The sequence below is a fragment of the Siphateles boraxobius genome, unplaced genomic scaffold (assembly GCF_051911475.1).
Source record: "Siphateles boraxobius isolate OS27281-9 unplaced genomic scaffold, OSU_SipBor_1 1, whole genome shotgun sequence".
Lineage (NCBI taxonomy): Eukaryota > Metazoa > Chordata > Actinopteri > Cypriniformes > Leuciscidae > Siphateles > Siphateles boraxobius.
The window spans coordinates 31,634,631-31,656,546 of record NW_027508699.1 but is presented as its reverse complement, the minus strand read 5'-3'; the positions used below and the strand labels follow the sequence as shown (position 1 = coordinate 31,656,546).

Sequence of the window (21,916 nt, the reverse complement as noted above, 5' to 3'; positions counted from 1 at the left end):
TTCTCTTAAAACGCTCCGCTCTCGTCTGGCCCTCTTCTCGAGTGAAGGGGGTTCAGCGTCTGGACCTCATGGTGCGGGTCCCGCTCGTGCCGAGGCCGAGCGGCGACTTACATCATGGGGCTCCCAGATGGAGCTTGTCGATCGCCTCGAGAGGGTTGTTAACCTCTCAGATGATTCGACGGCTGACGAGGGCGAACTGCAGGTGGATGGGGAAGATTACTCACCGACTGTACCTGCAGTTGATGCTCTTCAGGACGCGCAGGAGATGGCTGAGGAGGTTTATGATCAGGTAGATCCTGAACCTCCTCAGCCATCCTGCCCCGTGTATGCAGAGCTGGTGGATGTGATGGAGCGCGCTGCCAACAGGCTGCAGCTGCCTTGGCAGCGCGCTAGAGGAGAGATCGCTCGCGGTAGGCTCGATGATCGGTTTCTCCCCGGCCATACACCACCAGCTCAGGTGAGCCTTCCATTCCTTCCTGATCTTCACACGGAGATCGAGAGGGCATGGAAGAGCACATACTCTGCCCGTATTCACCGACATCAGCAGGCCAGTTTCGCTGATGTCGAGGGGATCGGAGAGCATGGGTACGTGTCAATGCCGCCCATTGACGAGACGTTCGCGAACTATCTCGTGTCTGGGCGGGCAGCGACACTGAAAGCTCCAACCCTGCCATCCAAACCGCTGAGAACAACGGCTCGTTTGAATGGCAGAGCATACACGGCAGCAGGTCAGGCCGGTGCTGCACTGCACACCATGGCAGTATTACAGGCGTACCAGGCCGACCTGCTGGGGGATCTCGACCAGGGGGCAGGGATGTCCCCTGAGGCGGTGGCTGAGCTGCGCCGCACCACAGATCTGGCTCCCCTCCCTTGAGGAGCAGGTCGCAGAGAAGGCGTGACTCCCGCAACAGAAGAGATTTGAGGGAGGTTATCCAGCGCAAACGCACACAGCGTCGGTAATGGATAACCTCCCCGGAGGGTCACGAAATCTCCCCTCTCTCTTCTGACCCCCAGGCGTTCATAACATCAGGCCTGGGAATGGGCCTATGATGAGAACTATGTTCTGATGGCCCACCTAGGCTTGGTTAGTAGAAACGCCCCTTTCAGGCATGTAAAGTGGCGGATCCCAGGTCTGTAAAGAACTATCTGGCGAGTCTTCACTTTGCACGCCGCAGACCTCGTTCCCTGTATAGAGTCATGGGGTCAGGTCAAGGTAATAAGGTAAGAGAACTTTATTGGATTATCAGGGCCCTGAAGTTCCCCGTTAGGTGGCCAGAACGGTAACTGTGTTAGCCTTCGGGCTGCTAGCCACCTCAGGGTAGAGTGGTTGGTCTCTCTCTTAAAATTGTTTTACTTAGAGTGTTGACTGACGCTAGAGCTTCAGATAGATCTTATGTCCGGCCCACGGGTCCGTTTGACTTCTTCCTGAGTATGTCGCCCCTTGAGCTCTGTTTGGGTTTTCATTAGGCTGAGCGATTCTGCAGCCCTTTGTATGGAATAATACAGACTATATTCTTTAGTAAGGCTGTGGCTCCTCCGAGCCCTCAGATAGATCTATGCTGGCAGGCTGGCCCTCACCAGGGCCGCCTCTGTAGCTGGCCTAGGCTGTGCCAGGGATAATAGAGGCGCTCTGCTAAAAATTTTAGCATTTCTTCCTCTGACCCTTCACTTTGTGAATGTAGGTTTCTAGCATCCCTGTATAAACAGCCTCCTCCCATGGGAGTCGTTTGGCCAAGGCCCGCCCCCTTCTCTGCATTCTGGGGTGACTAGAGTAATGCAGCATGGTGCAGAGGATGGTTTATAAGGACATGGTAGGCCTCAAATAGGCCTCCGTGGTATATATGTCTTTACTGAGCAGGGTTAGGCCATCTTTCGCTTCACGAAGAAGACTGGGTTTCCTGCCCGACCCTGCCGTGCAGAACTGGCCTACGGATTTAGGCCACCAGTTTAGGCTTCACTCACCTCGCTGAGCTACTGCTCGAGCGCTAGGTTGTAGGTGGTTGGCTTTCATTCAAGCCCCACTCCCCTAGGTTGGGCACAGATACATTTCTGTCACCCCTAGAGCCGCTGGCAGGCCCGCACCCTGGTAACCTCAGGGTGAGGTGTGAGTATTCCCCTGTGATACAGGTAGGTCTGAGCACTTCACTCCCAGTTCTGTTTTATCCAACCTCGCACACCTATGGCTCGGGTCGAGTATGAAGTAAGCTTCACTTCTTCTTTGGTCGAAGTACGCTCCCCTGAAGCCAGAGCATTGCCCTGAGCTGACGCCCATGCATAGATGGTAGGCCCCTGACTAACTGGGGCCTCCGTTGAGGCAGAGTGGCGTATGTTGTACTCCCCTTGTTTTAAGGGTGCTAGCTTTCTTGCGGAGTACACTGCCATGGGCAATGTGATTAGGCACCAGGATGCTGTAGGCGCTGTGTAAACAGTTTTTCTGCCAACGAAGGCCATTAGGTAGTAGGCCTCAGCAGGCCTCCTTGATTGGACAGCCCCCTAGAGGGCACTGTAGGCCAGCTCACTTTACGTGGTTGGCCTTGGTGGTTCGGGCAGTTGACTCACTGATGGGTAGTAGGCCTTAAACAGGCCTCCTCGGAGGTGAGTCCCAACATTGTGGGACATACCTTATAGCGCTACTGGAAGCCCATTAGTAAATTATGCTTGTGTAGTATGGTTCCCAACAGTGTACTTTATGGCAGAATATGACTTGCTATTAGCTAGTAGGCCCGACCAGGCCTCCCTGATAGGCGAGTCCCCAGCTGGCTGGCCTTAGCAGGCCACCTTATACTATCACCCGGACTCAGGGCTCAAAGCTACCAGTGGTTATCAGGTAGTAGGCCACTCAGGCCTCCCTGAAGGTCAATTCCCACTTAAGATGGTTATCAGGTAGTAGGCCTCACCCGGCCGCCCTGAAGGCGAATTCCCACTTACGTTGGCTATCAGGTAGTAGGCCTCTGTGGGCCTCCCTGCATGTGAGCTTCCAAATATTGTGGCTGTCAGGTAGTAGGCCGCTCTGGGCCTCCCTAGGATGTGGGCTCCCAAATATTTTGGGTGTCAAAGGTAGTAGGCCTCACCAGGCCTCCCTGAAGGTGAGTTCCCACATACTGTGATTATCAGGTAGTAGGCTCCTCCAGGCCTCCTTGAATGAGAACGGTCAGGTAGTAGGCCTCACCAGGCCTCCCTGAAGGTGAGTTCCCACAGTTTGTGGTTACCAGGTAGTAGGCCTCTCCAGGCCTCCCTGAAGGTGAGCTCCCCACATACTGTGGTTGTAGGGTAGCAGGCCTCACCGGGCCTCCCTGAAGGTGAGTTCCCACGTACTGTGGTTATCAGGTAGTAGGCCTCTCTTGGCCTCTCTGAAGGTGAGCACCCCACATACTGTGGTTATCAGGTAGTAGGCCTCTCTGGGCCTCCCTGAAGGTGAGCACCCCACATACTGTGGTTATCAGGTAGTAGGCCTCACGTGCCTCCCTGAAGGTGAATTCCCACTTACGTTGGCTATCAGGTAGTAGGCCTCTCCGGGCCTCCCTGTAACGTTCCCTAGTGGTGCTGGGTTTATGAAGCTAGTGGTCTCTTGCTATCAGTTTCAGCTAGCCTTAATAGGCAGCTGCTGAAGGCGAGCTTGCGCCCTGGCTCGCTAAAGTGTTCATTCTCTGCTATTGGTTCCCTCCCGGATCCTTTTCTGCCTACAGCCTGGTTTGCCTACCAGGCAGACCTTGTGCTCCCCTCACCGAGGGTCTCTATGAGCATGCGGCTTCCTGAGTCTGGTCAGACGGTCGTAGGCCTCTCGTGAGGCCTCCCAGTTAGATCAGCCCTTAGGCCTTCACAGGCCTCCTCAGTGTTTTGAAACACAGACACTGGGTTGATCCGTGGATCGAGTAGAGAAACTCCCCTCGCTAGCAAGGGTTGAAAAGCACTATGCTGAGTCATACTCTCCGGGATATCCCGTCTCTGAGATCCGGGCCGAGTGGTTCTCTGCCAGCTTCGCAGTCCCTCGGGTTGGATGCCTTACTTAAGGCATTTGTCCAGAGGCTCTGTCTTCAGACAGACAGGATTTGGCCAGACTAAGTGTCTATGTACTGACGCCAGGTCAGGCCGTCCTGGTGGCATTTCGGGGTGAGTACGTTCCCCTGAATAGTGACTGGCTGGGGTTCCTTCGGGTTCCCTAGCCACATTCCCTAGAAGGGACCCCTTCTAATTGGAAGCTATGGTTCCAGGCCCGGAGCCAGCCCAGGTAGGCCTTTCATTTAACCATGTTTATGAAGGTTTTTCCTGTGAGGCTGTAGCTTGTGCTATGACCATAGGGAATGCTGTCACTGACAGCCAAGTGTGACCTGAGGGTGAGTGGTTCTAGCGTTTCATTTAAAGTTGCTGGTTCTGACCGTTGTCACTGCCACTTGGCATGCACTCCCCTTAGCATGGCGGCGTTGGTATATCGTTCCCCATAACGTCGTTGACGTATTGTTGAGTTCCCTTCGAAAGGGAACGTCTCAGGTTACGACTGTAACCTATGTTCCCTGAGAACAGGGAACGAGACAATACGTCTCCCTGCCATGCCTCGGGGCTTGCCTACCGTACAGTCCCTTCAGACGATAAGGTGATTTGTCATGTTGCAAGGCGCCCTTATATACTTCCAGGTCGCACGTTGATCATTACTCTAATGATTCACGGGCTGTCGCCGGTCAATGTGATTGACGTGATTTGATATTGATTTCAGACACCTGTCACGCCTGAGGCTTTCCCCATAACGTCGTTGACGTATTGTCTCGTTCCCTGTTCTCAGGGAACATAGGTTACAGTCGTAACCTGAGACGTTTTTATAGTTAGCAATAAATAAATAAAAAAGTATATGGAAATAATTCTGTTAACTGAAATAAAATAAATAAATAAATAATAACTAAACAATAAATATAATAACTAAAAAAATAAAAATAAAAAGTAACTTTTTTTGGGGGGGGGGGGCTGTAAACATTTACAACCAAACTGCATTAAACATGAAAAATAGATAACGCTGTAAAATCCAGATTAATTAAAAAAATTAAATTCAGCACCCCAAAATGAATAATCAATAAATCAATAAATTAAATGTATTTAATTTAAAATAAATAAATACATTAAAAATTTATTAAAAAGATACATTTAAAATAAAAAAAATAAAAACGAAATTAAAAATGTAAAACTACCAATGGTTCCATAAAGGGGTTTCAGGGGAATATTTTTCTACATTATCAGACTAAATGCAGTTTACAGTACTGTATGTTCTGCTCTGATGTGTATTGTATGAACTAATGCACACGGTGCAAGCGGTTTATGAATGTCAGTGTGAGTCGAAGGCTTAAGCATTTCTTATATAATTAAAAAAGCAATTACTACACATGACACAGTTAACTTTCAGCTTGGCAGATCAGGTCTGGTGAGCTCTGTGATATGCTTCCAGAGATGCTTGCTGGGCCGTAACATGCTTTAAATTAGGCGCATATACCACAAGGTCTCTGTGTTTACCGTATGCCCCAAAGCCTTTTAAAATGTGCCACCATTCTTTGATCTCCATCAAAGGAACACAGGTCAGCTGAACACAGCTTTGTTTGTCCTCATAAGACACCTCCCAGGGAGCAGAAGCAGAAGGTTTGGTAAATAAGTCACACAGTTTATCATATTAAATCCAGAGCAGTGAGCCTGGCTCAACAATGGAAAGAGTATATAGAAAGACACTGGCGTATGGGTGTGGGATGCCGTTGTGAGTTTTCTACATTGGAAATTATGTGGATTTTTATTTATTTTTTGGTCTGTCGCCTCTGACTTTCTTAGTTGGGGACACTTAATATTTAACAATATTATTGAGCTGACTGTACTGACGCTGTTGTATGAGAACGTCTCAGGTTACGACTGTAACCATAGTTCCCTGAGAAAGGGAACGAGACGATGCGTCAACGACGCTTTGGGAACGCTCCCAGCGTGAGTGCGTCTGAAGCATCTATGTCAACTAGTCCAATGGAAGGAATGAATGTCACGGGCGGGTGACGTCATGACCAGGAAGTGATAAAAGAGCATCCGGTGCAAACCGGCATTAGCTTCAAAAATTGCCGAAGCAAGCCGATCACAGGGATGCAGGAAGTATGGCAGGGTGACGCATCGTCTCGTTCCCTTTCTCAGGGAACTATGGTTACAGTCGTAACCTGAGACGTTCCCTTTCGAGGGAACTCGCGATGCGTCAACGACGCTTTGGGAACGAGAATACCCAAAACGCCAGACTTTCAAATGCCTGAGTGTCAGCCTGTTGTCACACTGCACCAAGCACCTGGGATCCTGGGGCAGCATCCAGGTCCAAGCTGTAAAACCTCATGAATGTGAGCGGTGAGGACCAGCCCGCCGCATCACAAACGTCTTGGAGAGAACTCCAGATAATGCGCTTAGAAGCCATACTCCTAGTGGAATGAGCCCTGACCACCAAATGGTTGGCCAGAAGACTCACAAGCAAGAAGAATAGTCTCGACTATCTATATGCTCAATAGGTTGGATTTTCTCGACAGAGAAGTCCGATGAACATAAGTGTCCAGTGCTCGCACTGGCACAAGAGGTTCAGCTTTTCCTGGTCCGAAAAATGGGGGAGGACAGAAACCTGCAGCACAATAGGCCTCGGAATAATGGTAGGCACCTTTGGAACATATCCATGTTTCGGGTAAGATTGCCTTGGCCATCCCGGTGCACTCAAGGCAGGTGGGGACCGAAAGGGCCTGAAGGTCTGACTCTTATAGGGACGAAATAGCTAGCAGAAAATAGTCTTAAAAGAAAGGAACTTCTCTGAGACCAAATCTAAGGGCTCGAAGGGAGCCCCAGATAGGCCTTCTAGAACTATTGCAAGGTCCCAAGCCAGCACCTTAGTGCAAGTTGCATGCCTCAGCCTCAAAGTGCCACGAAGGAAACGAGTGATCAGGGGGTCTCGACCCAAAAATGTACTACCCACCAGGGCGTGGAAAGCCGCAATGGCCGCCACACATATTATACCTTAAGCGTGGAAGGACATAGACCTGATACATAGCGTTCTTGCAGAAACTCGAATACTGTGTTTACTGAACAGTTAACCGGATCCCACTGACGCTGGCAACACCAAGAAGTGAAAAACTCTCGAAATAGTGAATATAGTTTCCTCGTAGCGGGAGCTCTGGAGCTTAGAATGGTCTAAACAACCTCGGTTGAGAGACCACTCTCTATGAGTTGGGCCCCCTCAGAGGCCAAACCCACAGTTCCCAAATCCCCTGCCGGGGGTGCAATATTGCATCCCCTGCCTGAGACAGAAGGTCTCTCCTGATCGGGACCTCCAAGGGAGGTCCGTCGAGGAGAAAAATTAGGTCCGCAAACCAAATTCAGCTCGGCCAGGGTGGTGCTACTAAATAGGCTTATTCCATCCTGGCGGATTCACTCCAGAACTCCTGGGAGCAGAGCAACGGAGGGAAATGCGTACAGACGTAGCCTCGGCCACGTCTGCACCATAGCATCCAGCCCCGAGGGGACTGGTTGAGTGAGGGATAACCAGAGTGGACAGTGCGTCGTATGCTGAGACGAGAACAAATCCACTTCTGCCTGGCCGTAAAACTCCCATATTTGCTCCACCGCCTCGGGGTGGAGTCCCCTGGCCTCAGCCCCTGCCTCGACAGGGTGTCTGCTCCAATATTCTGGCCCCCCCCGGAATATACACTGCCCTCAGACAGCGTAATTTCTTGAGGGACCAAAATAAGAGGCCACCAACGTGTTGTCTGTGGGTCAAGAACCAGAGTTTCCTCCATATAACCAAGGCGCGGGGATACTGCCGCGTGATCTTGATCGTAAGGAGTGGGTTTCCCCTCAGGGAGAACCCTCTGGTCCTGAGCCACCTCTGTAAAGGTCTCACGTACAGCAGGTCAAAGGGTATCACATTGGACGCTGCTGCCCTGAGGCCTAACAGTCACTGTTCCAGAACAACACATGATGGCCCCTCAGGTCTGGGAGGAGATGTCTCAACGCATTGAAGACGACCATCATCTCTAGGCAATTCATGTGCCAAGAGAGATGATGACTCCTCCACAAGCCCTGAGCTGAGCGGCCTTCCAATACCGCTCCCCAGCCGGTGAGGGAAGCATCTGTCGAGATCACAACTCGATGGCAAAGAGCTCCCAACACCGGACCCTGGGTTAAGAACCAGTGTTTCCTCCATATAACCAAGGTGCGGAGACACGGCCGCGTGATCTTGATCATACGAAGTGGGTTTCCCCTCGGGGAGAACCCTCTGGTCCTGAGCCACCACTGTAAAGGTCTCATGTACAGCAGGCCAAAAGTTATCCCGTTGGACGCTGCTGTCACAAGACCCAACAGTCTCTCTAACTGTTTTACAGTGCGTGACTGGCCTAGCCTCAGCTCTTTTGTGGCTGTTAGGATAGCAGCTACACGAACGGGCGACAGAGTGGCCCGCATCGTCACTGAATCCCATACCACACCAAGGAAAGTGGTTCTCTGTACTGGAGAAAGCACACTCTTCTTGGCATTGAGCCTCAACCCCAACATCTGCATAGGAGCGAGAACGACACCTCGGTGCCGAACCGCTAACTGTTCTGATTCCGCTAGAATCAGCCAGTCATCTATGCAATTCAGAATGCATATGCACTGCAGCCTGGCGGGGCCAGAGCTGCGTCTACACGCTTCGTGAATGTGAGGGGTGATAGAGCTAGACCGAAAGGAAGTGCCTGATACTGGTGTTCTTTGCCCCAAAGAAAACCTCAGGAACCTCCTGTGCTGAGGGAGGATGGAGATATGGAAGTATGCGTCTTTTAGATCTATCGTGACAAACCAGTCCTCGGATCTGATTTGAGTCACGATCTGTTTGAGTGTCAGCATTTTGGACTTGAGTTCCAGCACCAAACACTCCAACAGACGAAGATCTAGTATGTGACGCAGCTCTCCATCCTTTTTTGGAACAATGAGATAACGACTGTAAAGACCCGACGCAATGTCGGGTGAGTACACCTGCTCTATAGCTTTCTTTGCTAACAGGGCCTTTACCTCTTGCTCCATTACCAGAGCCTGCTCGGAATGCACTAACGTGAGCAACACCCCGTTGTAGCCTGGAGGACGAGAACCAAATCTGCCTCTTACTACTAACTGCAGGACCCATAGAGATATATTTGGCAGTAGCTTCCGCGCTGCCAGAAAATCTACCAAGGGAACCAGCCCCTCGAGGCTGGCCTCTGGTGTAATAAAGACAGCCAGTTCGGGGACCTGAAGCATACTGGCCGGAACCACCCGAACTGACTGTTTTCGAACCCCCCTCAGAGGGCGCATTCCGACGCAATGTCGAGTTGACGCTGCGCCAGAAGCTCGCTGGAGACCGCTGCGCCCCGAAGCACCAAGGGTGGCGGGGTTGGCAGAACGGTCCCCTGAGGGCACCGAGATGGAAAGGGCACCGTATAATGAGGTGTACACCATTCCACCCCGGTTGGGGCTGCCCTCACCGGTCTGACGCCGGTGGCGCCAGACCTTTTCTTTTGAGCCGCAGCCTTCTCAGCGTGAAGAACGGTCCTCGGATCCGGCTTCTGCTTTGAAGGCTTTGGCTGCTGTGTTGTGTATGAGAAACTAGACGGCTGGAGCTGCTCACGCCCAGCAGCCCCAGGGGGTTGGACATAGCGAGGGAGAGATTATCTTGTATCTTTCTCTATGATTCCCATCAAATTGAGCCAGAGGTGTCTCTCAGTGACCACAAGGGCTGCCATCCCTGAGAGATAAATCTGTGGCCCGACGGAGTTCTCAAACCCCATCGGGCCAAACTCCCTCACTTCTGTCCAAATACCGCAGCAGGTCAGCCTGATATGCTTGTAGCACTGCTATGGTGTGCAAGCAGGCCCATGCTAGACCCACTGCCATATATGCTTTTCCCACTAGATTAAAAAATAGTTTTCTTTAATGGTTTAGTGAGAGAAGCCGACGCCTTCAGGTACGATACTGAACCGGGAGACAGATAGCTCGCAAGCGTCTGTTCTACCCGGGGTATTGCCCCATAGCCATACCCTCTTAACCCCCAAATATCTGAATATACATGAATGTGGGGGCTAAAAGACAAGAGGAGTAAGGCTTTTTCCATGATCTAGACAGCTCGCTGTGCAGATCGGGAAAAATGGAAGGCCCCGTGATGGAGGTGGAAAAATAGAGGGAAGGAAACTCGTTTAATTTATTTTATTTTTAGGACGAGTGCCCCCTTATTTCTGCTGGCCATAAATATTTAATTTATCTACAGCCTTAGTAAACACTTCCACCAGCTTATTATTTTTTATATATATTTTTTATATATATTCACTTTATTTTATATATAATATATAAACTATCATATATATATATATAGGCTATATATATTTCTCATACGCTGGGGAAAGAGATGGCAAATTCACTTCCCCCATGATTGTGTCACTTTCAATGCCCAGCACATCTACCTCCTCGGAGGTAGAGCACTGAAGCATTGATTTCTCTCTCTCCCCGGGCGGAAGAGACCGCAGCGCGGGCTTCCGAGACCGGCGAGAGAGCACTGGATCCCTCGTGGAAAGGGAGGAGATAAGATCCGCGGACCCGTCTCGAACCCCGTAAAGAGATCCTATTCGCGATCCACAGGAATGCATTCTCCGCGCTGCCTCGGCAGACGCGGGACCTGTCACCCTGAGAATTGCGAGCCCGGCCACTTTCCTCGAAAAGTGACAGGCGGGAGCGGAGCATGCGAAGCGAAAGCTTCTCACAATGTTGGCAATCAGCCCCCTCGGAGGCTGATACCGCATGCTCTACTCCCAAACACATCACACAAAGCTCGTGTGTGTCCCTACTCGTTAAATAGCGCGAGCAGGGAGAACACAGAGTTTGTGCAATTGTTTAGTTTCCATAAATATATATATCAGACAGACAACAGTAAATATAACAGACAGTTTGACACAGATCGCTTGCTGAGGCAACAGAAGCTAATGCCGGTTTGCACCGGATGCTCTTTTATCACTTCCTGGTCATGACGTCACCCGCCCGTGACATTCATTCCTTCCATTGGACTAGTTGACATAGATGCTTCAGACGCATTCACGCTGGGAGCGTTCCCAAAGCGTCGTTGACGCATCGCGAGTTCCCTCGAAAGGGAACTGAACTGACCTGGACAATGACATCATTGGTAACACTTTACGGTAATGGTACATGAATTGTCATGAATTCATGTATAAATTCATGCATTAACTAACACGAGTTCAACATTTTTCATTCATGATTTCATGGATGAACAATGCCTTAATTAAAACATTAACTAAGATGAGCACATCATCATGAATTATGATTTATTACGCATGATCATTATGTTTTCTTTGTTCTTTGTCTAGGTCAGTGACCTAGTCACCACTTTAGTTGAGGGGCCACACACATGATGAAGACATTGGTAGATAATGCTTAGTTAATGATGACTACTGTATTGGACAGACCCCAAAATAGACCAATCGCAACTCATAGCACACAAATTCTGTTGACATTCAAATACAGTAGTCATCATTAACTAAGCATTATCTATCAATGACTTCATCATGTGTGGCCCCTCAACTAAAGTGGCGACTAGTCCTTTGAAACACTGATGAACAATGTGCTATTAATGGTGGCATAACTGTGAACAAAGAAAACATCATGATCATGCGTAATAAATCATAACTCATGATGATGTGCTCATCTTAGTTAATGTTTTAATTAAGGTGTTGTTCATCCATGAAGTCATGAATGAAAAATGTTGAACTTGTGTTAGTTCCTGATGATTCATGAGAAATTAATGCATGAATGAATGCAGAATTCATGCATGAATTTATGATAATTCATGTACCCTTACCTTAAAGTGTTACCACATCATTTTTTAAAAATTTTTTTGCAGAACTACTTTATATATTAAATGAATTAATTGAATACTTAAAGATCTTTACAACGGAACTGAATCAACACTGAACTGACTTCAGCTAAACAACAGCTGAAATGCATCATTTTCCTGTTATCACTGTAAAGCTGCTTTGAAACGATCTGTTTTTTATAAAGCACAATATAAATAAAAGTGACTTGACTTTTTGAGCACCAAATCTTTCTGAAGGATCATGTGACACTGAAAACTGGAATAATGGCTGCTGAAATTTCAGATTTGTTCAGCACAGGAAAAAATATATATTTTACACAGATATATATATATATATATATATATATATATATATATATATATATATATATATATATATACATAAATCAGTTATTATAAATTATAATATTTCACAGTTTTTCGGTTTTGCTCTATTTTACATCAAATAAATGTAATATTAATTTTTTTATAAAATCATCCCAAATTTTTGAATAGAACTGTAGAAGCAGCACATACTGTATAAATGGTATGTGTACACAAACTTTTTATTGCTGTCAATGTCTAGAAGAATAACTCAAACTATTGCATAGACACAAAGAAAAGGCATTGTCAAGAGATACAATTATAAAAAGTGGTTAAATTATGCTATTAGTGCTGGTTTGCGATGGGCTCCCCAAAGATTTACAGTATGCCACTAATGAACCATCAATAGAGTGGATCAAAGAAAGGGAAAAAGTCCCGAAAAAAAGGAAACTGTTAAGAAAAGGATAAAAGCATCACCCTCATGACTGGTCTCCAGCTCTATCTCTCCACCGTAGCTGCCGTAGCCTCCGTCAGTGCGCGCCCTCACCCTGAACACATAGGTGGTGCCCGGCTTCAGGCCCTCCACTGTCATCATGTGGGCTTTGGTTTTCAGAACCGTGTAGTTCTGGTCTCTTTGGTTCTGGAACAGAAAAGAACAACAATGTTCAAGCAATTCACTCTCAGTAAAATTGTTTTGGTTGGATTTATAAACAGAGAACAGACAACCATGGTAGATTTAGACTCGCATACTGTTCCTGTCGGAATTTAATGGTAATTTGGAAAATGTTCCTAAACTACCGTTCAAAAGTTTGGGGTCAGTATAAATATTTTTGAAACAAAATAGTATTATGCTCACCAAGGCTGCATTTACATGATCAAAAATACAGTGAAAACAGTGGTGTTGTGAAATATTATTACAATTTAAAATAACCGTTTTCTATTCTATTATTTTAAAATGTAATTTATTCCTGTGTTGGCAAAGCTGAATTTTCAGCATCATTACTCTAGTCTTCAGTGTCACATGATCCTTCAGAAATCTTTCTAAAATGCTGATTTGGTATTATTATCAATGTTGAAAACAGCTAATTATTATTTTTGTTGAAATACATTTTTTTGTAACAATGTCAATTGCCAATGCATCCTTGCAGAACAAAGGAATCTTACTGACCCCAATTTTTAACAAGTTTAATCTTGACAAACAGTTTAACACCACACTTTATTTGCAATTTCTTTCAGCAGATTTCTAATAATCAACATGGAATTTTTAAAGTTTCAACAAGCCTTCTGTTAAATATTACTGTGATGCTATGCTAACAATGTTAACAATTCAATCTGAAATATACTTGTTAAAGCTTTTTAAAGTTAACGACAGGGTGACAGTGTTGAATTTCGAGTCTGTGCAGTAGAATAGTGCATAAGAGGATTAATGAAGGATATTATTTCAGCAGCATTTTAACATTTTAGCATTTTGAGTCATTTTAGTGAGGCAGATGCTGGGGTGCTAACTGTCGAGGCCAGGGCTTTCATTTACCCTGTTTGACATGATTATTGGTGTGATTATAGTTACATGAGTCAGACATCTGCAGTGGTGTGTTAATGTGAGTCTATGAATACAGTGTGTGGATTAATTTTCTAGTAATTACCATGTCTGCTAGCTAACATTTTACATGGCACATTCACTTATTCTATTCTGCATATTGTACACAAAAATGGATATAGTTGACGGACTTTGTCTTATAGTCAGCAGTCTGGATAGTCATTTCATTTACATTTACTCTATGCATTTGGCTGACACTTTTCTCTTAAAGCTACTTGCATTAAGGCTATTTAAGTCTAAAAAAACACTATGTGAATCTAAAAATATCTTGCAATATGATCTTATAAATTGATAATCTAAACATAGAATGGTCAAAAGACCAATGATATTCCTCAAAGAAATCAGCTACCAGTCACTAAATCAGATCAGCGTTTCAGCCAAAATGGGTTCTGGGAAAGACTTGGTCCCTGTCCACCACACCCAGAATGAACAAGGACAGAGCAGGTTTGTGTGTGAGAGCGTGGGACCATTCCAGTTCCAACAAACACAGCATGAACCACACGATCTCTAATGCCAGACACCCATCCTGGCACTCAGTTTGAGCTGACATCCCATAATCGCACATCAACCAGCATGTGTGCCAGACTAGACTGAGTCAAACGATAGCATCTGTGCAGGTTTGATGTAAAAAACCTTTAACCGTCAACAGACAGTACGTTTTGAATGGTTAGAAGAGATGATATATTTAACTTAATTAGAATGAAAATGTGTAAATAAAACAAAACAAAAAAAACAACATTTAATTTGTCATTTTATTTAATGCATTGCATAAAATATTTACATAAAATTTTAGAAATATATAATTTTTTAAGATACTAGTGCAAGTTGCTTTCAATTAAAACAGCTGAAACATGCATTTTAGTCTGGGACTAGGCTTAAACCTTGTCTGTGAAACCGGGGGTGAGTATACAGGTGTGTTTCTGTGAAGCCATTCTCTCTGATCGGTGACATCAGCCCTGGTTTCATTCTCCCATTATAATTAAAGAGCTATGTGTATGTGTGAGCAGTCGGCTGTGGCGTACAGGGTCTACTGATTGCTTTCATTCCCAAAGGCACGATGATGCTTCAGCCCTCAATTACACATGCCAGAGCTGCCTGGACAACTGCAATCGTTGCAGCTTTTAATGGAGGTCAAAGAAGCATGTTTGTAATCTGTGTATGAGGATGAGAAGTCAGCTTGTTAGAGTAGAGCTGATGGAAATTAAAGAGGAGAAAAGAAGAAGAGGAGAGGAGAGGAGAGGAGAGGAGAGGAGAGGAGAGGAGAGGAGAGGAGAGGAGATGTACCTTCTCATAGTAGATGACTTCATATTCCACTATGACTCCGTTTGGTCTGTCGGGTCCTTGCCAGGCCAGTGTGATACTGTCTTTACTCTTTCTCTCTTTCAGGATCACATTCACTGCAAACAGAGTGAGACAGAGAGACAAAGAGACAGAGAGAGATAGAGAGAGAGAGAGAGAGAGAGAGAGAGAGAGAGAGAGAGAGAGAGAGAGAGAGAGAGAGAGAGAGAGAGAGAGAGAGCCACAATGAGATGATGTGCATACAAAAATGATAAAATGGTCTGTCAATAAGTACTCAAGACCACCTCAGTTCAGTCACAGGTTTCTGACCCACACGGTTTTATTCCAATTACACTTCTATTGCTACAAAACCAAACCAACGAGAGCTCAGGATCCCCTTACACACTTGAGACTGCTTTACACACATACACACAAGTGCTGTGAAACCTTTGTCTAAAGAGAGACAAAGGGGAGCCACATGACAGCAGGTAATTACAGTCCTGAAACACAGTCTAACACCTTCTCTGTCTCTCTCGCCTGTCCCTTCATCTCTCACTACAGCAGGACGGACAGAGGAAGGGAATGAGAAGGGGTGCAGAGACAGCAGGTCTGATATTTGATCAGATGGTTGGAGGTAAATTCTCCTGGTGTCCTTCACCTCCTCTGTGCTCTGAGATCTGTGAACAGTCTTCAAAATTTCACCAGACATACCACACACACACGCACGCACACGCACACACACACACACACACACACACGCGCATGCACGCGCACACACACACTCACATGCACGCACAGGCACACACACACACACACACACACACACACACACACACACACACACACACACACACACGCGCGCATGCACGCGCACACACACACTCACACGCACACACACAAACACACACACACGAACACTGGTTCACAGTGTTTAATGGGGACCTCCCAAAGACGTAATTGTAATGGTTTATATATATATATATATATATATATATATATATATATATATATATATATATATGTATATACACTGTATTTTACAGCTACACACTATAAGTAACATTTGCATTTTTATGATCATTTATTTCAGATTTGATAGGTTCTTGACTTGCTTGAGGATCTTTGTAGTTTAGTTATTTAAAACACTAGTACATAAAAAAACTACTTAGTTTTCTAAAGAACTAGAAAGTAACATATTATAAAAATAAATGAAATAAAAATAAATAAATAAAACCTTTCTTCCATTGCATCAGGCTATGCAAGAAAATCTTTTTTGTGGGTGTTTTTTTCATTAAATGTGAATTTTTATGAGCAAAATTCCTTCCTAAATTGCTCTAAACTATACAATATTCAGATTAGGGTTGGTTCACGGTTTGACGTGGCTGAATGTATCATTGGGATCTTTGACCCTGTTCTGACACTAAGCACTTCTCTCTCAGCATGTGCCTGTTCTGCTCAAGAGCCTCCCTCTACAGCCCGACCAGCTTCATACATATTTAATACCTCAGCCAAGCCTTACACAAGCCCAATGCCACCATATACACATTCACAAACACGCATTTAATGAGAACACGCCTGCCCTGATGACCCTTGTCGGTCTATCAGGGGTGTGAGACAGGGAGTTTTGGAGGGCAGTTGTGTCTTTACCACATTTTAGCACCAGAGAATGAGTCCTGACTGCAGATTACATATTCGATGACATGTATTATTTAGAGCATTTAGAATTCTATGAACTTATGAACTTCCACAAAGGTTGTGTGTGTGTGAAAGAGATGGGAATCTGGTCGAACAACAACCCTCTGGCAGCACTGAACCATTACTTTGGCTGTTATTCATTTCTGGAACCTTGAGCAGAGCAGAGAAAATACGGAACAATGATGCATCACAAAGACCAGCTTACAAACGCAAACACACACCCGACCCAAGGGCTGTCAAACACTGGAGAGTTTTGAGACATCTCATTGAATAAAAAAAAAATAACCTTCACTGTCAGCATAATTGTTTAGGATGCATAAAATTGTGTTAAGAAAGAGGGAAAAACAGAAAAAGAGACCATGTCTACCTCACACACGTTGACTACACACGACTCACACACGTTGACTACAAAAATACCTTCAAATCATATTTTGGAGTGGGTTTCGTTTACGGAAATCTAATGAGCGTTTGGCATTCAAAATGTTATATTGCATCCAAACCAGGTCTGACACACTGCAACGTTTGAGCGTTGAATAATTTATCAGTCCTCATTGGAAGCAAAATGCTGCACAAAGTGACAATTTCAGCCAATAAGAACATATTTGATGCTAGATTTTGAATCAGTCAGATTTCGCTGTGGGTGGGGCTACCAAGCACAACGCAACAAAAATATATACCAAGCAACATTTAAAAATGACCATGGAACAGAGACGCAATCTACCTGTCTGTCCGGTGGTGATGTTGACAGTGACTTGTTGTTTAGGGGTCGGGCTCAGATCGGACACCCCGTTCACCGCTTCTATGCTGAAGGTGTAGTTGGTGTTGGACAGCAGATCCGTGATCAACACTTTAGGGATCGAGAGACCAAACTGTCTAGGTTTGTAATGTACGTTGTTGCTGCAGGGGCTGCATGTCTTTCCGTCGCCGGCACACTTCCTGCAGTGGACGCTGTATGTGACGTCTCCTCGCCCACCGCTGTCTCTCGGAGGACTCCACTCTAGTGTCACAGAGGTGTCGTTTAGGGTGGAGATGGGGTTCTCGGGTGAAGATGGAGGCCCTGGTAGAGAAAAAGAAAAAATACAGAAATAAAGGGTTGGCTTTTACAGTTTTTCTGAATTGCTAAAACACTAAACCCTATTCTCTAAACAAAATTCTCAATAGTCTAAACCAATTTGTGGAATAAATCACTCTTTCTGTAAAACAATAAACAAGTTCAGGTAGTTAAAACACTGTTTGCCATCATACTCTTTTTTCAAAACTCTAAACACATTCTCGCTCACTAAAACACATTTTGCACTGTGATGCACTTATGTTTCAAAATGCTAAACACAGGTGGGCGAAAGTTAAACACAACTGTGACACAATTGACTCAAAATTGTTCACACTTATTTCTAATGATGTGTGACCAAACCAACTGTACATAATACAAGTCAGTTCAGAGTCCCAAAATGTACTCAAAATGTTGCACTGAATGTTGATACCAACAATGGATGGAAACAATATAAGATGGAGAGAAGGAAGAGGATGAGTAAGAGGAGGTGAACAAGCAGGAAGAGGATGAGGACGAGGAAGAGCAGGTATGGAGCATATTGCTGGATCTGCTTTAGGGTTTTTCCCTTCGCCTGCAGAGATGACATTGTCTGTGATGTGGAGAAACTCCTCCGGCCAGACCAACATGAAGACATGATGCTGAAGCAGGATCACTCTCTCTCACTGACCTTGATTTTGCAGTTGCACAACTCTTCTGACTGTACTTTATGTAACGTGCTTTTCTTTTACTGTTTTTTACTGTAAACTTTTTGGCTTTTGCAGTTGGGTCACTGTATTTTCACTGTATGCAAGTGGTGAATATACAGACATTCGATAGGCCTACTATTCAATATTCAGTACAATACTATACTTGCAGTGGACACAGTATACAATTTATTCTCCTTGCAAGTTGTCATTACTATACTTTTTTACGTAATTGTAAAATTTGTTTACTTTGTTACAATATACTTTTTTCTGTGACTGCATGCTTTGGATTCTGTGTTCTCCATTTTTTTGATGTATTGTCTAATGAATGATCTGTAGTGTTTATAATTTTGACTCGCAGTGTGTATAATCTGAAAGCATTGTTTGATTTTGAGCACAGATAAAATTGTTTTGAGGCAATTGTTTGATTTTGCTATAAGAGTCAGACGTTCTGTGAATGTGGTTTGAAAATTTGTTTTTGTGTTTAAGGTTTAGAGAAAGTGGTTTCAAGAAATGTGTTTTAGCAATTCAGAAAAACTGTAATTCAATTTGTTCTAGACCGTGAATTCAGTTTGTGTTTGAATGAGTTTGATCACAAGTCTTATGCAAATCACATTTACCCATTTACAAAACAGTCAACTTTCCTATTGAGCAGTTGTGTTCCAGAAGTAAAAATACCATTCAATTTCTCAATAAAAATTGATAGATAAATCTCTATAATTGAAACATCTTATTTGTGCATTTTTTTTATATTTAAATATTAATATATTATAATAAACAAAACAAAAAAAACTCTAAAACATAAATCAATCAATATCATTCAATTAATATAAATATTTAATTTCTCTACAGAAATGTGTCAGATATCTGTCTAATAGTAATATATTATAATATAAAAAATGAAAAATAACATCTAAACTAACAATATCATTTCTCCATAGAAACTGACATAAATCCCAATAATCTTAAACATTCCATTTGTGCATGTATTTTCTTTAAATATTATTAAATTTATATAAAAAAACACAAATATAAAATATAATTCAATTACAATGAACATCATTCAATTTCTCCATAGATAGATAAATCCATATTATCTTAAACAATTAATTTGTGCATATATATTTAAATATATTTTTTATTCTATTTACAATTGAAAATATAAAAATATTGATTTTATGTCAATACCAAATCTAGCATGCAATTCTCATAATAATAATAATAATAATTAGTTGCATTTATATAGCGCTTTACATGGAAGGGGTGAATCTCCTCAAGCAACACCAATGTACATCATCCACCTGGATGATGCCCCAGAACCCCCACCACACACCAGTTTACTGGTGGAGAGGAGACAGTGATGAAGCCAATCAGTAAAAATAAAACATAAAACAGCCTTTACATTTGAGGAACTTCTCATGTACTTTTCTTTACATTTTTGCCAACAAGAAATAGGAAAACCCCTTCTGTGCAGCACTGTCACTAAAGCAAGCATTGAGACAACAAGGAGCAAAAAATAAAAGAAATAAAAGAAAAACCAAAGGCTTCTCCAGTAGCCTGGGCTTCCCCATGCTGCCTTGCGCGCAGCGCAATTATTCACGCTGCTAGGCAGTCTGGATTCCATGGACCAGATTTTCGCCTCAGCGAGGGGACCAGAACGGGGAGGGTGCAGCAAGACAATGACGATGTCTATGCGACACACCGAAGCAGTTTGTTTATACCTATGGATCCAACATGGCAGCGGACGCGAAATTACCTTTCGATGCAGCCTTAGATAGGCTATTGTTCTAAGTAGTTTAGTTAAATCTCTGACCCATCGTCTTCTTCCTCATCTAATTTATGTCACTCTACATACGGCATCTGGTACAATTGAAACGATTGGCTATGAGCTACGCACAGGCGCATCTGATAGACATTCGTAGCACCCAAAAAACAGCTCTGGGCATTCGTAAACCATGCCTCAAATACGAGAAAAGGAACATGTGGTTCCCAGACCCACGTCTCAATGGGACTAGGTTTGACGTTAGCCAGGCTACTTCTCCGGTGTTGTTTTGCTGGAGCTTTTACATTGAATGTTTCCAATATTGCCTTGCTGCAGTGCATTAGGGGACAGCATTCATCCGAGGCCATGATAATGAGAGGAGGGTCTGAGCAGGTTGTAGGGGGCTGGATAGTGCTGCCATGGGGTATTTCTATTTTCTTTAACAGTCTGCTAAACCTGCAACTATGCACAGCTAAAGGTTTTTTTTAACACTACTGCGTTCAGCAGGGTGTCTGTTTGAAATAGGCTCTCATATGAGTGTTTGAGATGAAAACAGGAAAATACAGCCAAAAGGAAAGAGAATAAGATGGGAAGATCCGCAAATGCACATATTCCACAAGGACACAAATTGTTTTTGCAAAGCCTCAGTAATCAAACCCGCTCAACTCTCTTCCTAGACAGTGAAGGTTACTTTCACTGCTCAAAGGGTTTGAAGAGTCTGTAAGAGAGTTTCCAGATAGAGAGAGTAAATGAAGCAGGGGAAACGAAGGATCAGGGTGGAGGAGTTAAAATGTCTGTGGTGGTGACATTCACCAGATCTACTAGCTGGTGGAAAGGGAGGGTTCCTCTGGGACACAGATCAGTGTGTGTGTTTGCGGTCGCCTGTGGATGAAGTCTAGGCCTATATGGTGCACAACCTAAAGCTCAGCCCAGTCACTGAGATAAAAGTGAGTGTGTTTTTTAAGAGTTGAAAAAGAGTCTGATTAAGTTCAGTTCAACTTTGTGTTAATAAACAAAAAAAGAAAATTAAAAGATAAAAAGATTTCTGTTTCAAATGCATGCTGTTCTTTTGAACTCTGTTAAATCAAAGAAACCTAAAACAATGTACCAGTTTCCACAAACATATTGAGTACCAACTGTTTTCAACATTGATAATAAGAAATATTTTGAACACCAAATTTTTGCAGCATTTTTTTATTAAATGTAGCATTAGTGAGCATAAGGGCATAATGCTGTTTTTTCCACTGGTTTCCCAAATATTTTAGGACATAGCATAAAAAGTCTAATTTGAGGTAAAAACAATTGACATGACATGCGCATAAACTAGGATGTGAATGAGATGTTGTTCACATGCAAGTGTGTGATTTACAGCTGGTTTCTCAGTAATCACATTAGCACATCATTTTTATTTCCTGGCACATGATTTTCATATACAGTACAAACAGTCTCATTTCGCTGCTGTTGCCCTAATTTATTTTATCATTACATTAAGTAAGCAGTGTGCGGGTGTTGGGGGGGTCTTTGGGGGCGAGGGGTGGGGGGGGGGGGGTGTAAGTATGTGTGTGATGTACTACAACTGAAGGTCATTAAGTAGATCCATATGTTTAGCTGCACGCATGATTTGCCTTATCAGATGAATGAGTCCTTTAATTGGGATCTATCACATGGGGTTCGTTCT

At 44.2% G+C, this 21,916-nt stretch overlaps 1 protein-coding gene across 4 annotated transcripts in view; it reads right to left on the bottom strand.

Moving 5' to 3' along the window:
- LOC143741087 (ephrin type-A receptor 3-like) overlaps window positions 1-21,916 on the bottom strand; it is a 162,370-nt gene that overhangs the window by 54,053 nt on the left and 86,401 nt on the right. For 3 of the 4 annotated variants that reach the window (XM_077233431.1, XM_077233448.1, XM_077233439.1), the window contains 3 exons: window positions 17,464-17,799; window positions 15,054-15,166; window positions 12,650-12,812 (listed from right to left, as the gene is read on the bottom strand). In XM_077233431.1, coding sequence (XP_077089546.1) covers window positions 12,650-12,812; window positions 15,054-15,166; window positions 17,464-17,799 — 612 coding nt within the window. Of the gene's footprint in view, window positions 1-12,649; window positions 12,813-14,617; window positions 14,922-15,053; window positions 15,167-17,463; window positions 17,800-21,916 lie in introns of those variants that run through there. The other variant, XM_077233458.1, reaches the window with a different exon arrangement.